The sequence below is a fragment of the Lytechinus variegatus genome, chromosome 19 (assembly GCF_018143015.1).
Source record: "Lytechinus variegatus isolate NC3 chromosome 19, Lvar_3.0, whole genome shotgun sequence".
Lineage (NCBI taxonomy): Eukaryota > Metazoa > Echinodermata > Echinoidea > Temnopleuroida > Toxopneustidae > Lytechinus > Lytechinus variegatus.
In genome coordinates this window covers 5,730,278-5,754,984 of record NC_054758.1, presented here as the reverse complement: position 1 = coordinate 5,754,984, position 24,707 = coordinate 5,730,278, and the positions used below count along the sequence as shown (strand labels likewise).

At 36.8% G+C, this 24,707-nt stretch overlaps 2 protein-coding genes across 2 annotated transcripts; one reads left to right on the top strand and one right to left on the bottom strand.

Moving 5' to 3' along the window:
• The first annotated feature begins 920 nt into the window (after positions 1–920).
• Positions 921–17,179, top strand: LOC121406295 (solute carrier family 28 member 3-like). Its single transcript, XM_041597309.1, has 11 exons — positions 921–1,069; positions 8,237–8,335; positions 10,748–11,031; positions 11,428–11,569; positions 12,349–12,540; positions 12,961–13,122; positions 13,691–13,947; positions 14,381–14,549; positions 15,060–15,236; positions 15,773–15,953; positions 16,643–17,179. The coding sequence occupies exons 1-11, from the start codon at positions 992–994 to the stop codon at positions 16,714–16,716; spliced, it is 1,815 nt and encodes a 604-aa protein (XP_041453243.1). The 5' UTR covers positions 921–991; the 3' UTR covers positions 16,717–17,179.
• Positions 17,180–21,251: 4,072 nt separating this feature from the next.
• Positions 21,252–24,392, bottom strand: LOC121405867. The gene is made up of 3 exons (XM_041596839.1): positions 24,304–24,392; positions 23,210–23,354; positions 21,252–21,717 (listed from the first exon to the last, which is right to left on the bottom strand). The coding sequence occupies exons 1-3, from the start codon at positions 24,304–24,306 to the stop codon at positions 21,530–21,532; spliced, it is 336 nt and encodes a 111-aa protein (XP_041452773.1). The 5' UTR covers positions 24,307–24,392; the 3' UTR covers positions 21,252–21,529.
• Positions 24,393–24,707: the final 315 nt, after the last annotated feature.

The following is a 24,707-nucleotide window of genomic DNA, read 5'->3' as shown; positions in this document are numbered from 1 at the left end:
GTACTACTGCAGGATTTAAAAACAAATCCAAGTGGACTGCATGTATTCAGCTACCAATCGAATTCGGGATTTCTACAATTGTATACTTATAATCCTAAAGATATTTTTTAATCTCAAAGGATTTTAATTTAAAGCCTTGGAGATTTGATTATGAATCTTTAGGATTAAAACTAAATAACGGGTTCCTACACTCCAACTCGATGTATACCTGGATTTATTTTAAATCCATTTTCACTCTTAAAAATGTTGGAAACACATACTGTCCACACAACAATTGGTTAGAATTTTTATCCAATTCTGGGTAGTTTTAAACCAATAATGTGTGCTTTTAGTGAAAACTAAATAATATTGGTTGAAAACTATCCAGAGTTTGATAATTTTTTTTAACCAATTGTTGTATGGACAGTATGTTGCCCATCACTTTAAGAGTGTAACTAGAGTGTAAGTTTATAACATACACTCTAAATACACTGAGTAAAGTTTAACCCAAAACCCCATATTGGGCTATTTCAACGCAACATTGCGTAAAATTTATAAAGTATTGGATATCATTTTACCTAACCAACATGCATGTTCCCATTTTACCCAATATTGGGTAAACCTTTTCATCAATCTGGCAAACATGCACTGCAACAACAACGGTTTTGATTTAACACCAGCCCGGTATGTTCACACCAGAGAAGAATTGAGATAACACCAGTTTGGAATCAAACCGATGCTGTTTAATACTAATTGGTGTTGTATGAACACCTATCTGATGTTAGACCAAACTGGTGTTGTTTAACATTTCTCTGGTATGGACATAATAGATTCCGGGCTGGCGGTTAATCAACACCAGAGTTTTTTCAGTGTGTGCATTATTTGTTTTATTATTTCACCACATATTTAACAAATTATTTACACATACACGACATAGGTAAAGGCAGACGACAGCTCGTCCAATACTCAATCTTTCGACAACGAGGCCTTTGACGATATCGCTCTCGGTACCATGAACGATAACGGGAGTGCTTGCGATGGTCTTACGACCAGGAAACCGGAATCAAACGGCGTCGAACCGATCGAACCGGTAAGAAATTAATCAGCTTTTTGGTCAGTAGATTAAATTCAAAATGGAAAAGCGGTTTTTAAAATCCTTGAAGTCTGATTTCTTTTGGGGGGATAACAATACCAAAACAATAAGTTATACACTCTTAAAATGTTGGGAAACATACTGTCCACACAACATTAGGTTTAAAAATTAATCCAACTCTTTTTCAATCAATGCTGTGTAATTTTCACTCAAAGCACACATTATTGGTTTAAGACTACCCAGAATTAGATAAAGTTTTAACCAATTGTTGTGTGAACAGTATGTTGCCCAATATATTTAAGAGTGTATAGTCAAACAATGAACAGTTGTTGTTGATTAGTTTTTAACGGCGCTTTTTTATGATTGCAAATTAAAAAATCAGTTTGAATTTAACCCTATCTTGGCCGGGGTATTTTTGGAGTTTATATGGACGGCGGGGGGGGGGGGGGCTCCCAGGCCCCCCCCCTAAGATCTCGGCTGTCGACCGCGCGATTGTGCCGAAAATTGGCACGCGGGTTGCCTGGGACATAATCTACAGGATTGTATAGTAATTTATTTCATGCGAATCGCTATTAAGTGATTATGCTAATTTATGCGTAATTAGTATGCGAAATCATACTTTTTCCTCTAACTCCCTAAATAAAGCTCCAAATGTACTTATTTTTGGTATAGAAACTCTTTGCGGTGTTCTTAACAAGTGTAAATGAAAAAAATGCGATATCAAATAATTTTCTTATATTTTATTGGTTTTTGTAATTTCTTATGTATTTCTTTGTTTTTGACCTTTTGTTTTTCATTGTTTTTTTCAATGAAATTTGTTGGGGACTCTTCTGTGATCATAAAAAGCATAAAATAAATACATTTAGACCAGCAAAACTAAAATAATCATACATTTATGAATTTTGGTTGAAAACACAATTTGCATTGACTTTGTACACGAAATCACGTTTTTGAGCAATTTTTGGTCTGACATGCACTTACATAATGTTGCGTAATTTCGGAACCACGTACCGGGTGACGCAAAGTTGGTCTCAAAAGTTGCGCAAGACTTGAAAGTAAAAAGTCAGCGAGCGGCGCGGTCAAAAAATTTCGCGCGGCGAAAATATTGCGCGATTCGTTGAGGGGGGGGGCCTCCGAGGCCCCCCCGGCCTTAGGGTTAAAAAACAGATATCTATGTGTGTATGGACGTTAAATGTTTGTGTTCATGCCTTTAATTTAGTATTTTTAATAAACAGGTTATGAAATTATGTACTTGATTTCTTGGAGATCGAATTTTATATCAAGGCTCAGCCTTTCTGCTTTGCCAAATATCTACTTTTCGTACATGTGTATTATTTGTTTTATATTGTTATTTATCGTTTTGTCTGAAATGTATTCCATGGGACCGTTTTGTAGAGAGTTACAACTGTTGTAACTTGCCATTATGGCAACTACCATGGTTACCTTCATTCTGATTGGCTGTTGAGCTCTGTTACCATGGTAGTTGCCATCATGGCAAAGTTACAACAGTTGTAACTCTTTATGAAACGGACCCCAGAATTCAACGCATACATTCGTAATTCCGAAGCTTCGTAATTCCGAAGGTTCGGTTATTCCGAAGGTTCGTATTTCCGAAGGTTCGTAATTCCGAAGGTTCGTAATTCCGAAGGTTCGTCAATCCGAAAACGAAATAAGGTTCGTAATTCCGAAGGTTCGTTAATCCGAAAACGAAATAAGGTTCGTAATCCGAAGGTTCGTTAATCCGAAAACAAAATAAGGTTCGTAATTCCGAAGGTTCGTTAATCCGAAAACGAAATAAGGTTCGTAATTCCGAAGGTTCGTTAATCCGAAAACGAAATAAGGTTCGTAATTCCGAAGGTTCGTTAATCCGAAAACGGAATAAGGTTCGTTAATCCGAAAACGAAATAAGGTTCGTTAATCCGAAAATTAAATAAGGTTCGTATTTCCGAAAATGAAAATAATTCATTTTGGTAACACAAACGATGTTGTCATTACAAGATTACACGATATTATGCAATGATAGTAATAATGATCGATGATACATGCGTGTGTTGGGGCCAAAGCATGTATTTCATTAAGAATGGCGCCCTGATCAAGCATAGGCTAATTTCGATTTTATCTGAGCAATTGCTGCCTATAAGCAAATGGTTTAATTAAAGATGCAGGGGATCAAGTGTGTTGGAAGCGCGCGAGCAACCTCTAGATAATAGGATTTGTATTGGAGGGGATGTCATTTTTAATAACAGCTTCTGCTGGTAATAAAAATAATACTAATAATGATCCTTGTGAGATGTTGAAAGCGCGAATCGCAAGCTGAAACTAGTAGACATTTCATGTAACAAGACGTGAAGTGAGCATTCGGAGCATTTTTTTTGTAATCGTGAGAAAGATGTGTATCTTTCTAAAGAATTAATGCGAGGGCGAGCTGTAATTTGTTGAAATACTGACCTGGGGCCGTTGCATGAAACTTTTCCCTGAGAAAACTCAGGTTGTTTTTACAGAAGTTTTTGCCCTGTGCTAAAGTCAATGGCGGAAATCAGACTAACCTTATAGTTTTTAGTTTTTACCAGAGTTTTCTCAGGTAAAAAGTTTTATGCAACAGGCTTCAGAAAGTAATCTTTTAAGGACTGCATTTAGTGACTCATGAATAGAATATAGATATCTCACGAACTAAATAATGAGAGCGCGAACCGCAAGCTTAAAATTTGTGATATTCCAACCTGAAAACTGGACATTTCATACTTCTTTTTTTTTGTAACCAGGAATAGAATGAGTTCCTCAATAAACAATACTTGATGCGAGCGAGAAACGTGAGCCAAATTTTCCGATTTTCAAACCTGAAAACTGGACATTCTACGTGTTCTAAGAATTCTTGTAAAAAAATAATAATAGCTGGGAGAATAGTTTTCAGAACTGAAGTGGCTTCCCTGGGCAAATGATATCTATATCAATATTATCATTCTAGGCCCACATGAAATTTCCAAAAGTTTGAGCACGTGATTCGCTCGCAACATCTCACAAGGATGCCCTTTTAACAGTAATTGACCAAAAAGGCGAATTTTACATCTTCAGATTTGACTTTTCCCCCAAACCGCTTGCTCTCTACGCTCGCAGAAATGAAACGTAAATATATAACTTTAGTGATCACTTAAAAAATTGTGCTCAATTTAGTTACTACAAAACACACAACCTCTTTACACAGATGATAATCTAATGGTGAAAATATCCGTTTGCACCAAATTGCCCCTATTGGCCCCCTTTTTTTTGCTTTGCCCCCCCAAAAAATAATACGTTCCGCCGCCATTGGTTAAAACACGCATCGTCTTCATGGCTAACTGCAAAAAGTTCTTAAAATGTCCCCTTTAGATCAGGTCAGAGCTTATATATTTAAAAATTCTGTTCGCGCTTCTTGCTAGCAGTTATTATCTAAATTTAGTTACATAGGCATCTCGCTTTGAAGATCACAAATGTATAGTGACTGCACTTCGGAGTGCGGTCACTATACACGCTCTTTAAGAGCTAAATAGCACTTCATTTTTTAGAGTGTAGGACTACCCTTTCAAAGAAACAAAAAAATCAACTTTAAACTGCCGATCAAGGAAAACATGGCTAAAAAAATTGCCCCCCCCCCCTCTATTTGACGAAAGTTGGATCCGCCGGGAGGGAGGCAGGGGGCATCAAAATGAAATAAAAAAAAAACTGGGGAATTAATATTTTCCAAAATGGGAAAGTACCTTTTTCAAAAATAAATATGCCGTTTTCATGTTTTTTTCGAAATAAAATACTCTTTTTAAAGTATACAAGTTAAGTTAAGTTTTCAGGCTGGAATTTTGAAAAATTTCAGCTTGCGCTTCGCACTCTCATTCGATTGGTGAAATATGCATCCTAAAGAGGTCACTAAATGCTTTCTTTAACAGGTTCCTTTTCTGGTCAGTATGTTTAAGCTCGCGTTTTGCGCTCGTGTTAATTCTTTAGTTAGATGCACATCTTTTTAATGACAGCAGAAATCTGCTCGGATTTTAAAAAACTAATTTTCATTTTTTATTGAAATAACCTAAAGTTTTAGCTTGTGATTCACGCTAGCAACACCTCGCAATAATGCCATTTAAAGAATAATTGACCACAAAAAAAACGTTATACAACTTCACCTTTGAATTTGTTTTACCAAGCCGCTCGCTCATTATAATCTCTCCCGAAAAATAAAGCCTAAATATACATTTTGCCATAATAAGAAGTCACTTCGAAAAAGTTTTTCTCTACTTAATCACTATCAAACACACAATGACTTCAAGCAGATGATAGTCTTAAGGTGAAAATATGACCAAAGTGCCCATTTTGACGTATGAGTTTCATTTGTTCAGTGGCTTTACCCCTAACGAAAATTCGTTCGGCCGCCCTTGCCTTCCCATCCTCATATGATAATTGAACGGCAACAGTGTCCCCCGCCCCCCCCCTTGCCTCTGCCTCTGCTTTCCCGGTTTTCATTTTTTCGGATTAACGAACCTTATTTTGTTTTCGGATTAACGAACCTTATGTTGTTTTCGGATTAACGAACCTTATTTTGTTTTCGGATTAACGAACCTTATGTTGTTTTCGGATTAACGAACCTTATTTCGTTTTCGGATTAACGAACCTTCGGAAAAACGAACCTTATTTCGTTTTCGGATCAACGAACCTTCGGAATAACGAACCTTTTTTCGTTTTCGGATTAACGAACCTTCGGAACAACGAACCTCATTTCGTTTTCGGATTAACGAACCTTCGGAACAACGAACCTTATTTCGTTTTCGGATTATCGAACCTTCGGAATAACGAATCGTCGGAATTACGCCACAAATGTTCGGATTAACGAACCCTTTTTCGTTTCGGATTAACGAACATCGAGGTATAGGCAATTTACGTGTTTCGGAATTACGAACCTTCGGAATAAAGAACCTTCGGAATTACGAAGTGTAACCGAATTCAAACCCGCCATAGAAGTCAACAATATTATCATTGTTTTGATCTGTATACAACTTATCTTGCAGATTGGTCAGAAAGAATAACATAGCGGACTTCTAATAGTTTACAAATTAGTCATTTTATTGCTCTGGTATCTGTATAATTGCCATTCGCTAGACTTTCATTTGTCGTGTAAACACCGAACAACTATTGCCGTCCCACGCGAAAGAAAACACTGCTAGGAAATTAGTATTTCCCTTTTACAATAAGGATTATTAATTAGGAAGACCTTGGAAATGGGATGTTTAATTTGGAGGACCTTGTTTCTTGAACTGTAATAGATTTTTGATAAACAGGGCATTTTTCAACTCTATAGCTACACCATTCTCACTGCTTTCTCCTTTTCTCTCTTGCTTCTCTCTTTCCCCCTCTCTGCGCTCTAAAAATATTGGGTAAAAGTGCTCCATGTATTTATGTGTCCAACCAACATTGGACATTTTTAACTATCCAGTGTGATGATTTTTTACCCATTCTAAAGTAATTGCTGCTTATATTTTAACCTTACTGGACAATATCCATTTATGCTCTACATTATACTGTTTTTTTTACGAAGTAAGAATGCCCTTCTGTAAAATTGTATTTGATTTGTATTGTTTTATATTACTTTGTATTATGTTTTGAATGGAAATGAAATAAAAAAGAATTGAAAAAGAATTGAAATATGCTTCTCGCATTGGGTAAAATACTGCCCAAAATTTGTTGGGCACATATTTACCCCGTGATGGTTAATACTTTACCCAATATATTTTACAGTGCAGTTAAACTCTGGATTTAACCTGTATCCTTTAAAAAATGGGGGAGGGGAGGGGTGTTAATGTCAAAGGATTTAAATCTATAGCTTCAATTTCAAATCTATACAGATTTAATCTAAATCAAATTTTCGGCTGGTCGGATCTGGATGCATCTAAAGTCCATTTTTGAGAGTTCATTATTGCCATTATCGTAATAATTACGTATCATTATACTTGCTGTTGATGTGTTTTTTTTTTGTTAACTTGAAACAGTTTTTCCTTTAATGGACAATCTAAAGTTAATTTAAACAATAATTTTCAATCAATAAACCTTTGAAAAATGACGCTGGGAATGGTCTCTCTGATCAAAATAAATTTTCTCATTTCTCACCCCCTCCCTCTCTCGAATGAAAATGAAATGTTAAATCAACATTTGAAAGGTTGGAAGAGTGGCAACCTTTTCCATTTGTCGAACCTTGTATACTGCCGCTGTATCCAACATTTTAAATGTTTGTTCGAACCATTAACGTGGTATAAATGCAACATTTAGAAAAGGATGTCACCCTCCTCCCAAATTTTAAATGTTGATTCGACATTTTACAGTAATTAGAGGCTGATATACACGGTTAAAAATAATTTAATCAACGCCGTTTATGATGTGAATCGCACAGTAGTTGTTTAAACAATTTAAAATCTTAAACAATCATACCTAATTAAATTAGTGATAATAAAATATTTGAATTTAAACTTTGTTGTTTAAGGTACATGGAAAGTCCGGGGTTCGATCCCCGGCCGCAGCACCTATGCCCGTGAGCAAAGCATTTAATCTACAATGCTCTTTTATCTTGCTTTCAAATAAATGGCAATGCTATATGCATTATTGGTAACTAGGTGTGCATTTGTTAAAAAAAAAAGGAAGAAAGAAAAAATATTGGCACCATTCAATAGCATTTTACCATGAGATGGTACCATTTAAAAGTCAGATACAGTGGTAAACCTACACTGGTTAGATACAGAAAATAGAAAATCAGATGACATCGTTCATGATTTTAGCGCAATTCTATTATCGTTATAACATTTCATGAGTTCACTTTGTTTGGGGGCGTCGTGGTCTAGTGGTTAAGACTCTCGTCTTTCAATCTGAAGGACGTGGGTTCGATTCCAAGCCATGGCGTGTTTTCCTTCAGCAAGAAATTTAGCCACATTGTGCTGCACTCAACCCAGGGGAGGTAAATGGGTACCGGCAGGAAGTAATTCCTCAAAAAAGCTGTGCGCATTGGAATCGGTAGACTAGCTTAGCCGGGGTAGGAGCGCCTTGAGCACCTAGCAGGGTGGATACGTGCGCTATACTAATCTTATATAATTTTTTTTTATTTTGTCCTTCAAAATAAGCAATTTTCTAACAGTTAATTGTAATTATCTTTTATCACAGGAAATGAAAGACAAACTGAACTTTGACCTTGAAGATGGCAAGTCACCTGACCAATGTAAGGATGATGGGAATGAAAATTTTCAGATGACGCTGTGGAAGGTAAACTTTCTGTTTCCCATAATCCATCACTGCTGACCATTCACGTGACCGGCACGTGACTGTGAAATGCAAGGAGCGAAAGGGTAGGGTTATCAAAACGATCACTGAGTTGCTTGAATTTTCATGTCTCCATAGCAAGAACTTTTTTTTTTTAACTGAAAACACATTTTGAGGCATAACCGTCTCCCTTTATTTCCCTCCAATAAAGAAATACAAAGATTTTTGTTATTATTATTTCATATTCCTTTGCAGCCTGCATATAATATTCAAAGCAAAATACAATTGATAAATTAAATTGATGTGTATGATTATGTTATATTTATACTGCGTACCAAATTTCGAGCAAGTTCTTTATGACAATATTTTTTTTCAGTTGTCCAACAATATTTTGAACAATATTCATGGAATGAATATATTTCAGACATGTAGATGATTATGATACTATTACTGCTACCATATTGTATATAAATTGATTTTTTAATATCTGGGTGTTTATGTGAACTATCGGGAATAGCATGCTGAGCATCTGATTTTCAAGGTGGATAATTCGCAAGCCTTACGATCGATCTGCGACTAGTTTGCGACTGAGTGAAATGAGCCATCGGATTGCCATTTTATGAGACACAAATTAGACGAAACAGACAAATCGCAAGACAATCATAAGGATTTGACCTTTCGAATCTTTACAACGTAATCAGTTAATAGTTCATGCTCCATCCAATCAAATAGCAGTAGTACCGAAGTTCCAAGTGTAGTTCCATCGTAAATGGATCGCAAGGTGCGCTACATGCAATGCGATCATGATCAATCGCAGATGTGTCGCAATTAGATCGTAACGTCTGCGATGGGCAGTAGGTTGAGTCGATAGTTACCTAGCTCAAGATGTGATGTCTGGTGTGTGGCTGTGTTTGTGACAAGCTTTGGTCTTCGGGGGATAGAGGTCAACCATTAACATCGCAGTATGATCAGACTGTTTTGATGTGTTTTGGAGGACAGGTATGAAGGTTTTGTAAAAACCTGTCCTTAATCAACTACCAATCTCTTACCAATCCGTATACCACCAACAAATCCTATACAAGAGTCCGCCAACCAGCCTTAAACATCGCCACTGCCCAGGACGCCGGCCAGCAAGCTCAACCAACCCTTCAGCGAACAGCCAACTACCAGGATTCTACCAACTTTCCAACCAGTTAGGACCTGAGCTGCCTTGCAGCCACTACCTTTCAGCCTACCAAACCATCTCAACACCATCAACTATTCTACACCAACCAATTACAAATCCATCTGCCACACCAACCTCTCTCAACCATCCAATTCCTACTTTCACATACATCATACAAAAATAAAAATAATCCTAATTAACAAAAAAAAAGGATTTCAGGATTAGTTAATCATATTTCTAATTGGTTGTACTTGGTTTCTTAAAGTGCTTTATGTAGGTCTGTTTTGTGTAATTAAGTGGCGGATCAAGGATGGGGATGGAGGAAAATGTTACTTTCTTTAAAAAAAAAACATGAGAAAGAGAGAGAGGGGGGGGGGGGGGGGGGGAAACAATAGGAAAGTGCATAGACATTTTTTTTGTCGCTGCATGGCGTCAAGGGAAAGGTTTACTTAGAGTGTGATTATCATTTTCGCTCGTCAAAAAAAAATCGTCGCAATAAAAAAAAAGGAAAAAAAAGTCGGACTCTCTTGATTTTCCTCCCCCCCAAGGTTTCCAGGAACCGCCACTGTTTTAATTTTCTATGCTGAATATGTAAGCAAACATATACAAATACTCTTTATTAATATGTAACATATCTAGGTGACATATATCTTGCCTTACCCCCAAGATTAAGTTTAAACTAGCAAGTACAAGTATGCGATGTATTTAGCGGTTACACTTCGTAATTCCGAAGGTTCGTAATTCCGACCACGTAAATTGCCTATACGTCGATGTACGTTAATCCGAAAACGTAAAAGGGTTCGTTAATCCGAACATTTGTGACATTATTCCGAAGGTTCGATAATCCGAAAACGAAATAAGGTTCGTTGTTCCGAAGGTTCGTTAATCCGAAAACGAAATAAGGTTCGTTGTTCCGGAAACGAAATAATGTTCGTTAATCATTACGTTTTCGGACTAACGAACCTTCGGAATTACGAAGCTCACTTTGTTTTCGGACTAACGAACCTTTCGGAATTACGAACTTCATTTCGTTTTCGGACTTACGAACCTTCGAAAATACGAACCTTCGGAATAACGAAACTTCGAAATTACGAATGTATGCGGTATTTAGCAATGAGCAGATAGATGAAACATGGATGTAAGCAACTCCAAGAACAACAACGAACGACAAAAACCCAAATAGAACTTCATCCAAAAGATTTCAAAAGTTCATAGCCAATCATTTTGCCTCTACATTTTTATTTTAACAGCACATATACCGCATCACTGACCGAATCGCCGAGGTCTTGAAACAGAACAGAACGGTCATCGTCAATACCATCAAGACAGTACTCCTACTCCTCTTCTCTGCCTACCTTATCTACGCCTGCATCTACGATTTCGAAGAGGCTTTCGTCGTCCTGATCATCACCTCGCTCGTGTTGCTGTCGGCGACGTACGCGTTGGTCAGGGATACGAAGGGCGATGTCATCTTCAAGAAATGCCTCCATCCCATGTGGTTGATGATGGTCAGAGGTGTGGAGAAAACGAAGTGGTAATTGTCTTACTGACCTTTTTTTCTCAGATTGGTATGGTCTAAAGACAATGCTGTTATGTATTACATGTGGCAATAGAAGAAGAAGAAGAAGAAGAAATGATGACGATAATGATCATGAAGATGATGATAAAGTTGATGATGAAGTTGATGAATATGATGATGATAATGATGATGATGATGATGAAGAAAAAGAAGAAGATGATGTTCATAATGATGATGATGATGTTGGTGATGAAGATGATGATGAAGTAGCTGATGATGATGATGATGATCATCATCATAATCATCACCATCATCATTATCATCATCATCTTGTCGATCTGGTAAAATACAATCTAAATATGTATGCCTATCATATAATTCCGATGTTATTTTTCTTGGATATCTTGACAGGATCCTCGCAATCTTAGCAGTCATCGGGTTTGGCATCATACTCTTTTTCTTAACACGTGACAACCCCATTCAACTCATCTCTTTCGGTGGTCTCGTCATATTCATCACACTCCTGTATGTATTCTCCAAGTATCCAGAAAGGGTAAGGGACCAGCGAAATTATATAGCTGTATACCGGTAGAAAGTGGATATGACTCTTGGAAAGATGTAACTTACTTGTTTGGAATAAAACTTATCACTCGCTCAAGAAACTTCTGACAATGTTCTTTATTGGTTTTCATTATTTTCATTTCATTATTGATTACTTGTCATTGACCGACTGTCACCATAGTAACAAAACTTTCAGCCAATCGAAAGCAAGGATTTATATTCGATCGTTGTGAGACTTTAGCGTCGTTAGGGGGAATGTGGGAGGCAGACCCCCCCCCCCATTGGATTATTGTATTGTATAAATTTCACCAAAATTTTCTTTAATAATGGGTCGATCTGACTTACAAAAGTAAGAATTATTTAGCAAGAATGGTAAAGAGCTGTAAAGATCACATTGAAGCCTTGTTAAACTTGGTCCATACATATTTCCTTTTGGCCTAATCTGTTGCCTTGTTACCATGATTATAATGTGAATTATATATTTTTGTTTTAACTTTTATTTTGCAAAGCCATATATGTCTTTTCAAAGGTTCTTCTTTTTCTATAGTAAATGAAAAAAATCAATTATTGTGAATACAATTGAGTAAATATTTTTTTATGAGAATGGAATAAATGATCAATCGATCAATATCGAATGAAAGTTGGCACTTGCACAAGAAAATTAATTGATATTGTATGCATAGATTATATCATACTTTTAAATTGTGTTCATGCGAATTCGTAGGCTGCATCTTTCAGAATTTTCATTATCCTCTTTACATAATGTCCTAGGTGAAGTGGAGGCCTGTCATCTGGGGACTGGTCCTACAGTTCGTCTTCGGGATCCTGATCCTACGGACCTATCCTGGCTATGTTCTCTTTCAATGGATTGGTAACGTGGTCCAGGCCTTCCTAGGGTTCTCTAGCGCTGGTTCCCTGTTTCTGTTTGGGGAAGACTACAACGAACATTATTTTGCTTTCGCGGTAAGCAGATGATTTGACATGGGTAATTATTTATATATTTTTGTACACAGTCTTGTTTGAAATAAACAACAACAACAACGTTAGTGCGTAATATTTGTCAAGAGTGAATAATTATGTTGCTTGTTCATACGAGTGAAAGTTCTTTCAATTGCAATCGAATGCTGACACATGACACCTCGAGAATGTCTCCATGTTTTATTAACATCAGACATCAGTCATCGCCAACCGTTAAATGTTTGTAAAACAAGCAATAAGGCCACCTCAAAAAGTTGGAAAATCAAAATATAAATAGGCAGCTTGTAAAGCCATCGGGGATTTACCTGACCGGATATCACATGGAAAATAATATCTCGCAACATAAGATGAACTTTCATAGATTCATGTAGCTATCTCTTTTCTACTTCATTTTTTTCCTTCTAGGTACTACCTATCATTATCTATTTCAGCAGTGCTATCTCAATCCTGTACTATATTGGTGCCATGCAGTTTGTGATTAGGAAGCTAGCCTGGCTAATGCAAAGGACAATGAGAACATCAGCCTCAGAATCTCTTAATGCTGCTGGGAATATCTTCATTGGACAGGTATATAAATTCATATAGTTACAGTTTTTTTATTATGTTGAGTTGGAAAATACCAAATATTCCTAAAATAAATGGAGAGGGACACTATTTCGCAAGCCAGGCTAAGAAGATTGATTAAATTGCTATCATTACACCACTACCATCACCACCATCACTACTACCACTGCTAGTACTGCAATCACACACTATGATTATCATCACCATTACCATATCAACATCATCATCATCATCATCATTACCACCATCATGATGAACATGATGGTGATGACGATAATGAGGAGAGTGATCGTCATCACCATCATGTTCATTATCATCACCACCATCATCACCATCACCACCATCATCATCATCATCATCATCATCACCACCATCATCATCACCACCATCATCACCATCATCATCAACATCATCTTCACCATCATCATCACCCTCACCATCATCATCATCATCACCCCACCACCATAACCATCATTCTCGTCGTCACCATCGCCGTCATCAATGTCGACATTATTATCACCATATTTCTAAATGTAATTATAATCTTCATGTATTTTACAAATGTTTACAGACCGAAGCACCGCTGCTCATTCGTCCATTTCTTAAAGACATGACGCGCTCAGAAATCCACGCGGTTATGACCGGAGGCTTTGCCACTATCGCTGGTAGCGTTCTGGGAGCCTATGTTCTGAGCGGTATCAGTGCTGCCCATCTGGTGTCCGCTTCGGTTATGTCCGCACCGGCAGCTCTAGCTGTCTCCAAACTCTTCTATCCGGAAACCGAAAAATCAAAGACGGCGAATTCGGATAATTTGACTATTGAAAAGGGGTAAGTCCCTGATTGTTTTTTAAAAAATCTCAAAGATCAAGCAAACAGGATTCACCTTCGTCGACCAGGTAGAGCAATAAAAAAGGGTTCTATGAGCCGATACAGATCGGGGGGTTGGTCCCCAATTGGTATACACCCATTTTAAAAAGTCTTTGCTTATCAATTTTGTTTGAAAAGAAAAACTGAGGGCCCCCTCAGAGTCTTGCAAATTCTGGACCTTATAACACTTAGAAAGTAGGCATATATAGGGGAAAATCATAGATGTAGTAAGTCAGCGACTGATTTTTCTTTTTTCGGGGGATGGGAGGGGGGCAATCAATCTTCAACCACAACCCATACGCCCAGTGATAAAAAGACAATTTGTATTTGCCCAAAGGGCCAATGAAGTATGAAAATTAGACCAAATGATGATTCTTCCTTTAACCCTTCACAGGACAGAGAGAAACTTCATAGAGGCAGCTGCGTCCGGGGCGTCAACCGCCATACCTCTAGTGCTCAACATCGCAGCAAACCTCGTAGCTTTCATTTCTCTTCTTGCCTTGGTCAACGCCCTTCTCAGTTACTTTGGTGGATTGGTCGGATATCCTCAACTCACCTTCGAAGTAAGTATTGGTTTAACCCTATGTCCACTTTGCCCAGCTCTTACCTTGATGATTCATCTAAAAGAAAATGGAGTCAGGAATAACTGCCTCCTTCTCTGTGATGTTGTATAAGTATATATTTTGTGGAATACTCTGAACTCACCTTTCAAAGTAAGTATTATCCAACCCTCTGCTCGCTAATCCCAACAGATTGGAGTCAGGGGTGCCGCCATAGAGTTTTGCAGGGCATTATTAAAAAAAAACATGGCATGCATGGTGAAAAGGAATGAGAGAACTGGGTCCCGTAACACAAAGCTTACAATGTATATAGCAATGAACAATGTAAAATCAATCGTACAATCAATCGCTAACCTTTGTGTTACGGGACTTTGGATATTAGTATATCAATCAGAATTGAGTTCTATACAACCTTTTAAAATGTAAATACAAATTCTTATTCGCCTCTAACTTTACAGAAATATACAATCTAAGAATTTAAATCGATATCTTCTTAATCTTCTCCTCTTTCAGGTTATATGCTCCTACGTGTTCATGCCAGTTGCGTTTATCATGGGTGTCGAGTGGGCCGACTGCCGTCTCGTCGCTGAACTCATCGGCATCAAGACATTCGTCAACGAGTTCGTTGCTTACGATAAACTCGCTACATTCATTGAAAACAGAGAGACGGGTGCTGGACCAACGCTATCGTAAACATTTTTTAAACATCTTTTTAAAATTCAAAATGTGTTATGAACACTCTAAAAAGAATCATAGGAATTCCAATGGACGATTTATTTTCAAGATAATGTCTAGCGTAGATCCTTTCAGAAGAGAATCTATTCTTAACGTCTAATCTTACTTATTTTATAATGAATGTAGAGTTTGGTAATCATTATATAAATTGATTTTGTTAGTGGCACTATTGAAAAGATGAATGACTTGATCACTTTTCAGGAATTTCTAATAACTAGATGTAACCTTAAGATATGTGAAAGTTCGTGATGAAGAGTCGTTGCTTTTCCTTTATTCTTTGTTTCTTAGTTGATCGTTCTCCCCTTATTTTTACTTCAGAAAAAAAAACGTTTATAATCTTACTTACATCTAATGAGTAGTTTGTGTTTTGGGGTTGATTTTTCAGGTGGACACGTCCCTATGGTAAATTATTCATTATATATCCTATTATTTTTTTCTTTAAATTCATTAGAAATTAATAAATAAAATGTCCCTTTAATTTTTTTTTTCAGGAACGATCCGAAGTTATCGCGACATACGCCCTCTGCGGCTTCGCCAACATCTCCTCGATAGGGGTCCAGCTGGGAGGGTTAGCACCCCTCGCACCGAGCAGGAAACCTGACCTAGCAGCGGTCGTGATCAGAGCGCTGATAGCGGGGACGGCTGCGTGCTTCATGACAGCTTGCATTGCAGGTAAGTTTTGCCGAACTTTTCTACTCCATAGACAATTTTCGAAACTGCTGCAAGCAACGGGGACAAATACAAGAACACAGTAAAATGTATTGGAAATGTCCGTCAAACGACAAAGAACAACTGGGAGAAAATTGTCGAAAATTATGGTGATTCAGAACAGGAACGGCAGTTTCGTCTTGAGTTTTGGAGCTGACGAAATATTGCAAATATGTCTTTTGTCTAGAGTCCAGGGCGAAACTGCTGTTTTGAGTAACCAGTTTTCGACAAAGACTTCTTGGTTGTTCCTTGTCATGAATGGCACTTGACAATGTATTTTCTATGTTCGTGAATGCGTCGAGCGTCGTGGAAGTGAAAGGGGCCAACACTGATTCTGAACCTCAAATTCCTGGTTAGCTGAGAATATTACCATTCACAAACCTAAAGGATACAGCGAACGTCATAACGCTTGCAGTATATTTTTGTGGAAAGTAACCCTCTTTAACTTTTATTTTTCATTTTGGATTTTTATTTGGATTTTTCAATTCAAATGTGACCCCATACCTTATTGGGATTATATGACAGGAATACACTAATGCAAGACGATCAACATTTGTTATTATTTCCCTTTTCTCCATCGCCTGCTAAGGGATTCTATATATAAGTCTACATTTGGCCCTCTGATTTCATTTTATCTTCTTTATCATATCCAGGGGTATTGTACGTACCGGAAGAAGTAATATCAGGGAACTCGACCACGCCCATCCCCATGACAACCATCTACTAGCCAATGGAAATAAAGGATCATCCCGACATAGCGCCAAATCTCGTGTGATCTAATCTTACTCCATTGGAACTAGAGAAATCGTGTGAACACTGCCTTGATGTCTGCACAAGAAAGAGTAAAACGTGAATGGATTTCAATCCCTATTCACTACCTTGAGAGTGACGTTAGAGTCACTCGTTTTCGAGTGAATGAACACATCGTTAAGAATTCAGTTTTCTCAAAAGAAAAAGGATTTGATGTTCAATCTTTCTTCAACACGATTTCACCCTCCCATGTCTGGAAAGAACTTATGTATTTTGAAAAATATGTAAATTTATATAGGCTAAATACATTTATGAAATATTGAAAGGAATATTATAAGATATAGATTTAAATTTCGCAAGTAATAGGTTTCCAATCCATCTACTCCAAAGGTCATTTGTGATAGTTTGAAAGTCATTTGAAATTTTCTTACCTTTATAGGGAGTGAGTGTAATAGAAAATAAAGATGACAGAGAGAGAGAGAGAGAGGGAAAGAGAGTGAGTGAGTGAGTAAGAGACACCACAGAGAGGAGAGGTGGAATGGGAAGAGAGATAAGTTTTGGGAAAATGATAAAGATATAAAACATCATTATTTTTGTTTTGCTCTTTAAGAAAAAAAAAATCATTGTTTTGTCACTGCCTCTGACTAGTAGTCTCTTATTCAATTCGAATATTATTGTTCGAAGCTCGCTGCCAATAATTCAGGCTGCTAATATTATGTAACATGCACATTTCAGATGGAAGATTCTGGGTCATGTTAGTTGATATAATTCATGAACTAGGAATTCCATAATAATCATATTTTTTAAGCCCAGTATACATAACGATACAAAGAATATCAAAATTAGAAGGACGGAAAGTGGTTGGAGTGGAGCGTTGTGGCCCAGTGGATTAGTCTTCGGACTTTGGAACCGAGGGTCGTGGGTTCAAATCCCAGCCATGGCGCAATTTCCTTCAGCAAGAAACTGATCCACAATGTGCTGCACTCAACCCAGGTGAGGTAAATGGCAGGAAGTAATTCCTTAAAAAGCTGTTCGCGCTATGAACGCCTAGCTTAGCCGGGGTAATATAGGAGCGCCTTGAGCACCTAACAAGGTGGATATGTGCGCAATATAAATACCTTATATTCTTATTATCAAATCAACGGGAAAAACGCTGTCATTCCTTAGCCCTTTTCAAACTTTTCGCTATTTGTGTTTCTAAGAGTACCCAAACGCTGAGTGTTTTCAGAATTCTAATCATTTTTTTTCTTACATTACGAATAGAAATAAATCTGATCATCAGGGGCCCGTAACACAAAGCTTAGCAGTGATCGTAGAACATTTTTCTACGACTGATTCCATTTAAAACAGTGTACAATCAGTCGTAAAAATCAAGCGTACGATCAATCGCTAACCTTTGTGTTACGGGACCCTTGACTTGCTGTTTTGAAAGCGGCAACGACGATTTCCTTCAATTTCAGACGAGCTGTAGAAGGGTCCCAGATTGGACGTGAAACTGTTCTCTGTTTCAAACAGTAAGTCCAGATGATCAGATTTATATCTATTCGTAATTTGTCTTTCTTCCTGGATGAATAAAAACATACATCAATAGATTTTCTTATTTACCAAAAGAAATATTGAATGTATGGTGGCCAAGTGTCGCATTGATATCATGCAATATGCAGTAAGAATGCAATTATACTTGGTGTGCTTTTTGTAATAAATTTGGGAATATTATTATTATTGTCAGCTGCCAATTCTTGTAATTTCGAGTTGAAACAGGTTGCGTATTATGCAAGCCAGTGATAATGTATATGAGAGAGATCGAGACTGATTGAGAAAGGGTCGGAGGAATAAGACAAAGGGAGGAAGAGAGATGATGATGATGGTGATGATGATGGTGATGATGATGATGATGATGGTGATGATGATGATGATGATGGTGATGATGATGGTGATGATGATGATGATGGTGATGATAATGGTGAAGATGATGATGGTGATGATGATGGTGATGATGGTGATGATGATGGTGATGATGATGATGATGATGTGGGATGATGTTGGTGATGATAATGGTGATGATAATGGTGAGATGATGATGGTGATGATGATGGTGATGATGATGATGATGATGGTGATGATGGTGATGATAATGGTGTGATAATGGTGAGAAGATGATGATGATGGTGATGATGATGGTGATGATAATGGTGATGATGGTGATGATGATAATGATGGTGATAATGGTGATAATGATGTTGATGATGATGGTGATGATGATGATAATGGTGATGATGATGGTGATGATGATGATGGTGAAATGATGGTGATAATGGTGATAATGATGTTGATGATGATGGTGATGATGATAATTATGTTGATGATTATGGTGATGATGATTATTATGATGATGACGATGATGATGGTGATGATGATGATGATGATGGTGATGATGATGATGATGATGATGGTGATGATGATGATGATGATGATGGTGATGATGATGGTGATGATGATGGTGATGATGATGGTGATGATGATGTGATGATGGTGATGATGATGATGATGATGGTGATGATGATGGTGATGATGATGATGGTGATGATGATAATGGTGATGATGATTTTGATGATGATGATGGTGATGATGATGGTGATGATGATGATTTTATGATGATGACGATGATGATGATTGGTGATGATTATGGTGATGATGATGATGATTATTATGATGATGACGATGATGATGATGATGGTGATGATGAAGATGGCTTTGATAAGAGGAAGAGCTGATGAAATATAGAATCCCATGTCTCTTTCTTATTCATATACCCCCCCCCCCCCCCCCCGCTTAATGACAACTTCAGAAAATATCAACAATACAACTGAAGAAATTTGTTGGTTGAAATATGGAACGTCTATTGGTTTTAAAAATAATTGATTCTCATGCAATTTTCTTTCAAACAATTGGTATACTAGTAGTATTTGAACCAACATTCGGACTTGTCATTAACTTGTAATAAGAATCAAATATAATATTCCTCCAACAAATACGATTTTATTAATAAACCCAGACTGTATAAAAATATCCTTTTACCGGTGCAATATATACATACAGAATTATTTAAAAATCTTAACCAAATTAATATAATATACAACAAATAATTATGATTAACAACCAAAAATATGAAGTGCATCTAATTTTTCTGGAATAAAATGATCATTGTCACTACACGCTTCATCGATTTCGACATTGCATTCAATTTGATAATCAGTTCATTTTTTGTGTGTGTTTTTAGTCAGGGGAAACAACGATATTGAGTCTATAATAGTAATGATTACTAATCATCTCAATCCAATGTCCCGATTAATAAGTCCTTTTGAATTAAATTTCTTTATTCAAAGTTATCAATTTTCACGCCAACTGCTAATTGCCAATTGTCTTTATAAAAATAAATTGTGGTACATTTACGCTTTTGTCATCGTAACAATAAAATTTCATATATCTGAAAGATTTACTTTTCAAAAGCATGAAGTGATAATAATCAGCTCGTAATGCATATTGACGTCAATATAGATCACACCATAGACCTATTCCACAATGGTTCTCGACTCTTAACAATAATCACCCAAAGTGACAAGGTAAATCTTAAATCAGTAAATAGCTTCGCCAGTTTTCACGACTGCGTTAGGCATTTATTATCTCGGCGTAATATTGGCGCCGAAACCTAGGAATAAATTCCGACGGATGTGACGATCCGCAAGTTAGGTGAATTGGGAGCCAAAATCACTCGTCGTCAACATTTACCATGGAATAAAGGTAAACATTTGCTATTTAAGATTTCAAGATTCAACGATGCTGTCAGTGTGACGTTTCCGACTGTTGGGTTTATTGTATAGGCCTATAATTCTTCGTTAGAAAATAAAATGAACTAAAGGCGGTTTTCGAATGACTGTCAGCCTTTGACGAGGTTTTGGTCCATGTCTTCATGGGAATGGATAATAAAGATTATGAGATTGCTTTCAGTGCGGTGCCTTCGATTCGTTTGGATGTCTTGTCCTTCTCCTTTAGAATAATAAGTAAATACTTAGATTTCTTGAGACGCAACACGATCTTTCAAGAGATTCACGAAATTAATAAAGTATCAATAAAAACGTTGCAATTGTGACGTATCTTCGATAGTCTTCAAGTACTTTCTTACGAGAATAGGAAGAGAATTCTGAGACGCTATACACGATTTTTGAGGAAAATTTGGCCAAATAATCGAAATGGATAATAAGGACTGTAAACATTTTCGCGATGTGATCACAATTATAAATTGTGACATCCTGTTTATTATATCAATCTCTTGCCCCCGTCTTTGGAACAAAATCCCTCCATCTCTTCGAAACCTCTCTTCTCTTAACTCTTTCAAAAAACATTCAAAACACACTTATATAACCATAAACCTTAACTTGTCTTATGCAATTAACAGCGCTTTGTATCCTCTGGAAAAAGCGCTATATAAATCCAATTATTATGATTGTTAATTCTGTAGGATTTCTTGCACTTCTCCTTAAGAATAATAAGTATAACAACTTATATTTCTTGAGATGCTGCATGATCTCTGACGAGGTTTGTCCATGTTTACATCAACTAAAGCAGATAATAAAACTTTGAAATTCCTGTCAATGTGATGTCTCTTCCATTATCACGGATGTCTAGTACTTCTTCTCTTGAATAAGAAGAAACTTTTTTTTTCCTTAGACGGCATATATTCTTGTCGAGACTTTAGTCCATGATCGCATCAATCGAAAATAACCATGCGCTCAATGAGATGTTTCTTCAACGCCCTTGGACTTCTTGTACTTCTTCCTTGGGTTGTACGGGAAGAACTGCTCGTATTTCTTGAGACGGTATTCGTAGTAGAGGATTCCAGCTCCAGCGATCGCCATCAGTCCACCGAGAAAACAGGCCCAGAGAGCCGCTCTTTCGTCCGTCGACAGATACCGGAAATCTGAATGATTGGATAATTGATCATTGCTAATTTTAATTATGCAGAATTTATTTACATATTCATATTTTCATTGATTAATTCTCCAAATATGTGCTGGATAGCCTTCTACAGCCAAAGCGGCTGTTTTTCTGGTGTTCAGTTATGTCATAACTCAGTGCATAACCCCCAACTCTAATATTAAACTGACTGATTGGTTGGTTGATTGAAAATTGGTGCCCTAGCTATTTTGAGAAATGTTTAAGATATTAATAGGGGTAATAGTCATTTCTCCATCAGCAGAAGTATTCAACTTCATTTTCCATGGATAGGCCGGGAGATGGCGAATATTAAATATTTTACAAATCATGTTTTGTGATTGGGTATACGGTTATAATATTTTTGTGACGCTCGTCATAGCCCAGCCTTTTATTATCTTTATTGTTCCGACCAGCAAATGCGATATCAAGTGTATATCATTATTCTATTTTTTTTAGAAATATCAAAAGACGGCAGATTTTGCCCTAATAATTCTCGATAGTTTTGCGAAATACAGCGTGAAAATATATTCGTACTGTAAAAGGGGTGTATACTCCAAGCTAAAAATAATATGGTTTGAACAGATAATGAAAAATCAGTCAAACAAAACACTGAAAAAATATGTTTTTCCTTCAAGGACCAAAAATATTGGAATAACAGCTAATTAAGTGCATTAAGATATTCATCGCTACAACTTATTTCATTTTAAGGGAGACATATCATTTACACATGTATGAAAAACAATTATGATTTCATATAAGATAAATGGGGATGTGTCACCAGCCCATCGAATGAATATTAATGACGACGTGCATATAACTATTTTCACAATATATTGCTTAACTTCAAAATTTAATAACTTTGCTATTTGTTATCAGATTTTGACGAAATATTCAGCATTTTGCTCTGTGAATTTTACTCCATTTATATTGACAGAGGCCCCCTATGAATATTTTCTATCCGGAGCATCCCTTTAAATTCGAGTATTTTAACACTGTGAAAATATATTTACCCGGTCCACTATTTAAACACAGAACTGCACATCAATACAACTCTTCCTGGATTACTCCATACAATCCCTCTAGGTCTTCTAGTTCATTCTTACTCGCTGTACCACAATCTCATAATTCATGGGGGATCGATCATTTCAACTTGCTGGGCCTTTCCTATAGAGATCCGCAATATTTCTTGTCTCACCACTTTCCAAAGTTCTCTTAAAACCTGGTTATTCACGCAAGCTTTTAGGTAATTGTTATTCTACCCATCTTTTTAGTAGGTGTTCTTTCTTCCTTCCTTTCTTTTTTCTTTTTCCTTTTCTTTATTGCACCATGAGCATCTTCTTTATGATGGAAACTGTCGCATTACAAATGTTCATATTATTATTTATTTATTACTATCACACTGTGTGGAAACTGTGATCATTCCAGCTGATCGGCTGTCCCTCCCCCAGCCTGCAACACCCCCCATGACTACTTACTGAGGACCTGGGCTCCTGTGTCTGGTGCGATGATAACAGTCTCATTCATCGTGTCTGTCGTCTGTGACACTGCTTTATCCACGAGGAAACCGAGGACAGACAGCACACTGGCTATACACACATGGAGTAATGACGTCATTGTGATCTGAAATAAATTGAAAAAATATAAATAGTAAAATAATGTACTGGATTATAGCATAGCAAAGCATGTTTTAATGTACATAAACAAATTGCTATGTCTATTCATCACCATTTCTGCACTTCATGATGCTCCTTCCAGTGGCTCACTTTATTCATCATCCAGATAGCTTCTAAATAAGCTGCCAAAGGGATTACTACATCAAGTTTCAAGTAGAATCGTAGGATAAGTTTTCAAATTTGTAATATATGGTCACATAAATGAAAGGATATAGGGTCCATATAGACTCGTGTATACAAAAGTTGCGATTTAAAATATGAAGTAAAAATAACCCAAATAATCTTGAGATGAGTTTTATCTTCAAATATTATCTGCTTCGTTTAGGCCTATATGTTATATGTACATGTATAATAATGAAAATATACACTGCTAAATGATACGCGCCGTATAAAATGGTATAGCTATTATATTCATGGACTACATTCGTTTAGTTGCAAGCTATGCCCCTAATAAACGTACAAATTTCGAACCGAGAAGGGAACAAAAAGGTGTTCATAATTACAGGCAACGCTTGTTTTTAATGTCAGTGTCCGTCACGGTTATTATTACCTACAATTCGTCTCAATTTGACTTTCGAATGGCGCACACAATGACATACTTGTACCTATAAGGAGGTTTTACTCAAAATAAAGAGATCTGCATCTATACTTTTTCATTTCATTATATAGGCCTGTATGAAAAATAAAGACTGTGATTGCAATAAACTGCCCTGTAGAGAAAGCTCTACACATTCGGGCATATGTACATGTATATACACCCGAAAACAAAACATAGGCCTCATGCACGAAATTGTTGATTCACGCCATCTAGCAATATATATATTTGACTCTACTTTGTGTGGAATATACAGTACGAGACAGAATGGCCTTTGAAACATATGAATATATATACTCACCATTTTCTTTCTCCGATAATATACCAGTTTATTAAAATTCAAGCAAACGTAACCCGGAAATACTGTTCGAGATGTCAACTATATTATAATACTGCGCTATAAACGCCATGAGCGAAATACTGTTTGAACCAGCCTCAGTCTGTTGTGTGCATTCTATCTATGGCGGCTCGTTCGAAAAGCATTCGGGCGTGATGAAAATGTTTTATGGTTTCAAAGACGCCATTCACAGGATAGTGGCGGACTGGGTCATCCTTTATCCTTGTCTTTTACCCGATAACAATGGTTTATACCAAAATAGCTCTATGGTTTATACTATACTGGTGTCTATAATGATGGGGATATTATAAAGTGTGTATTGAATATTGTGGAAAAGATTTTGTTTTAAGTAGTGAAAAGGGTGAAAA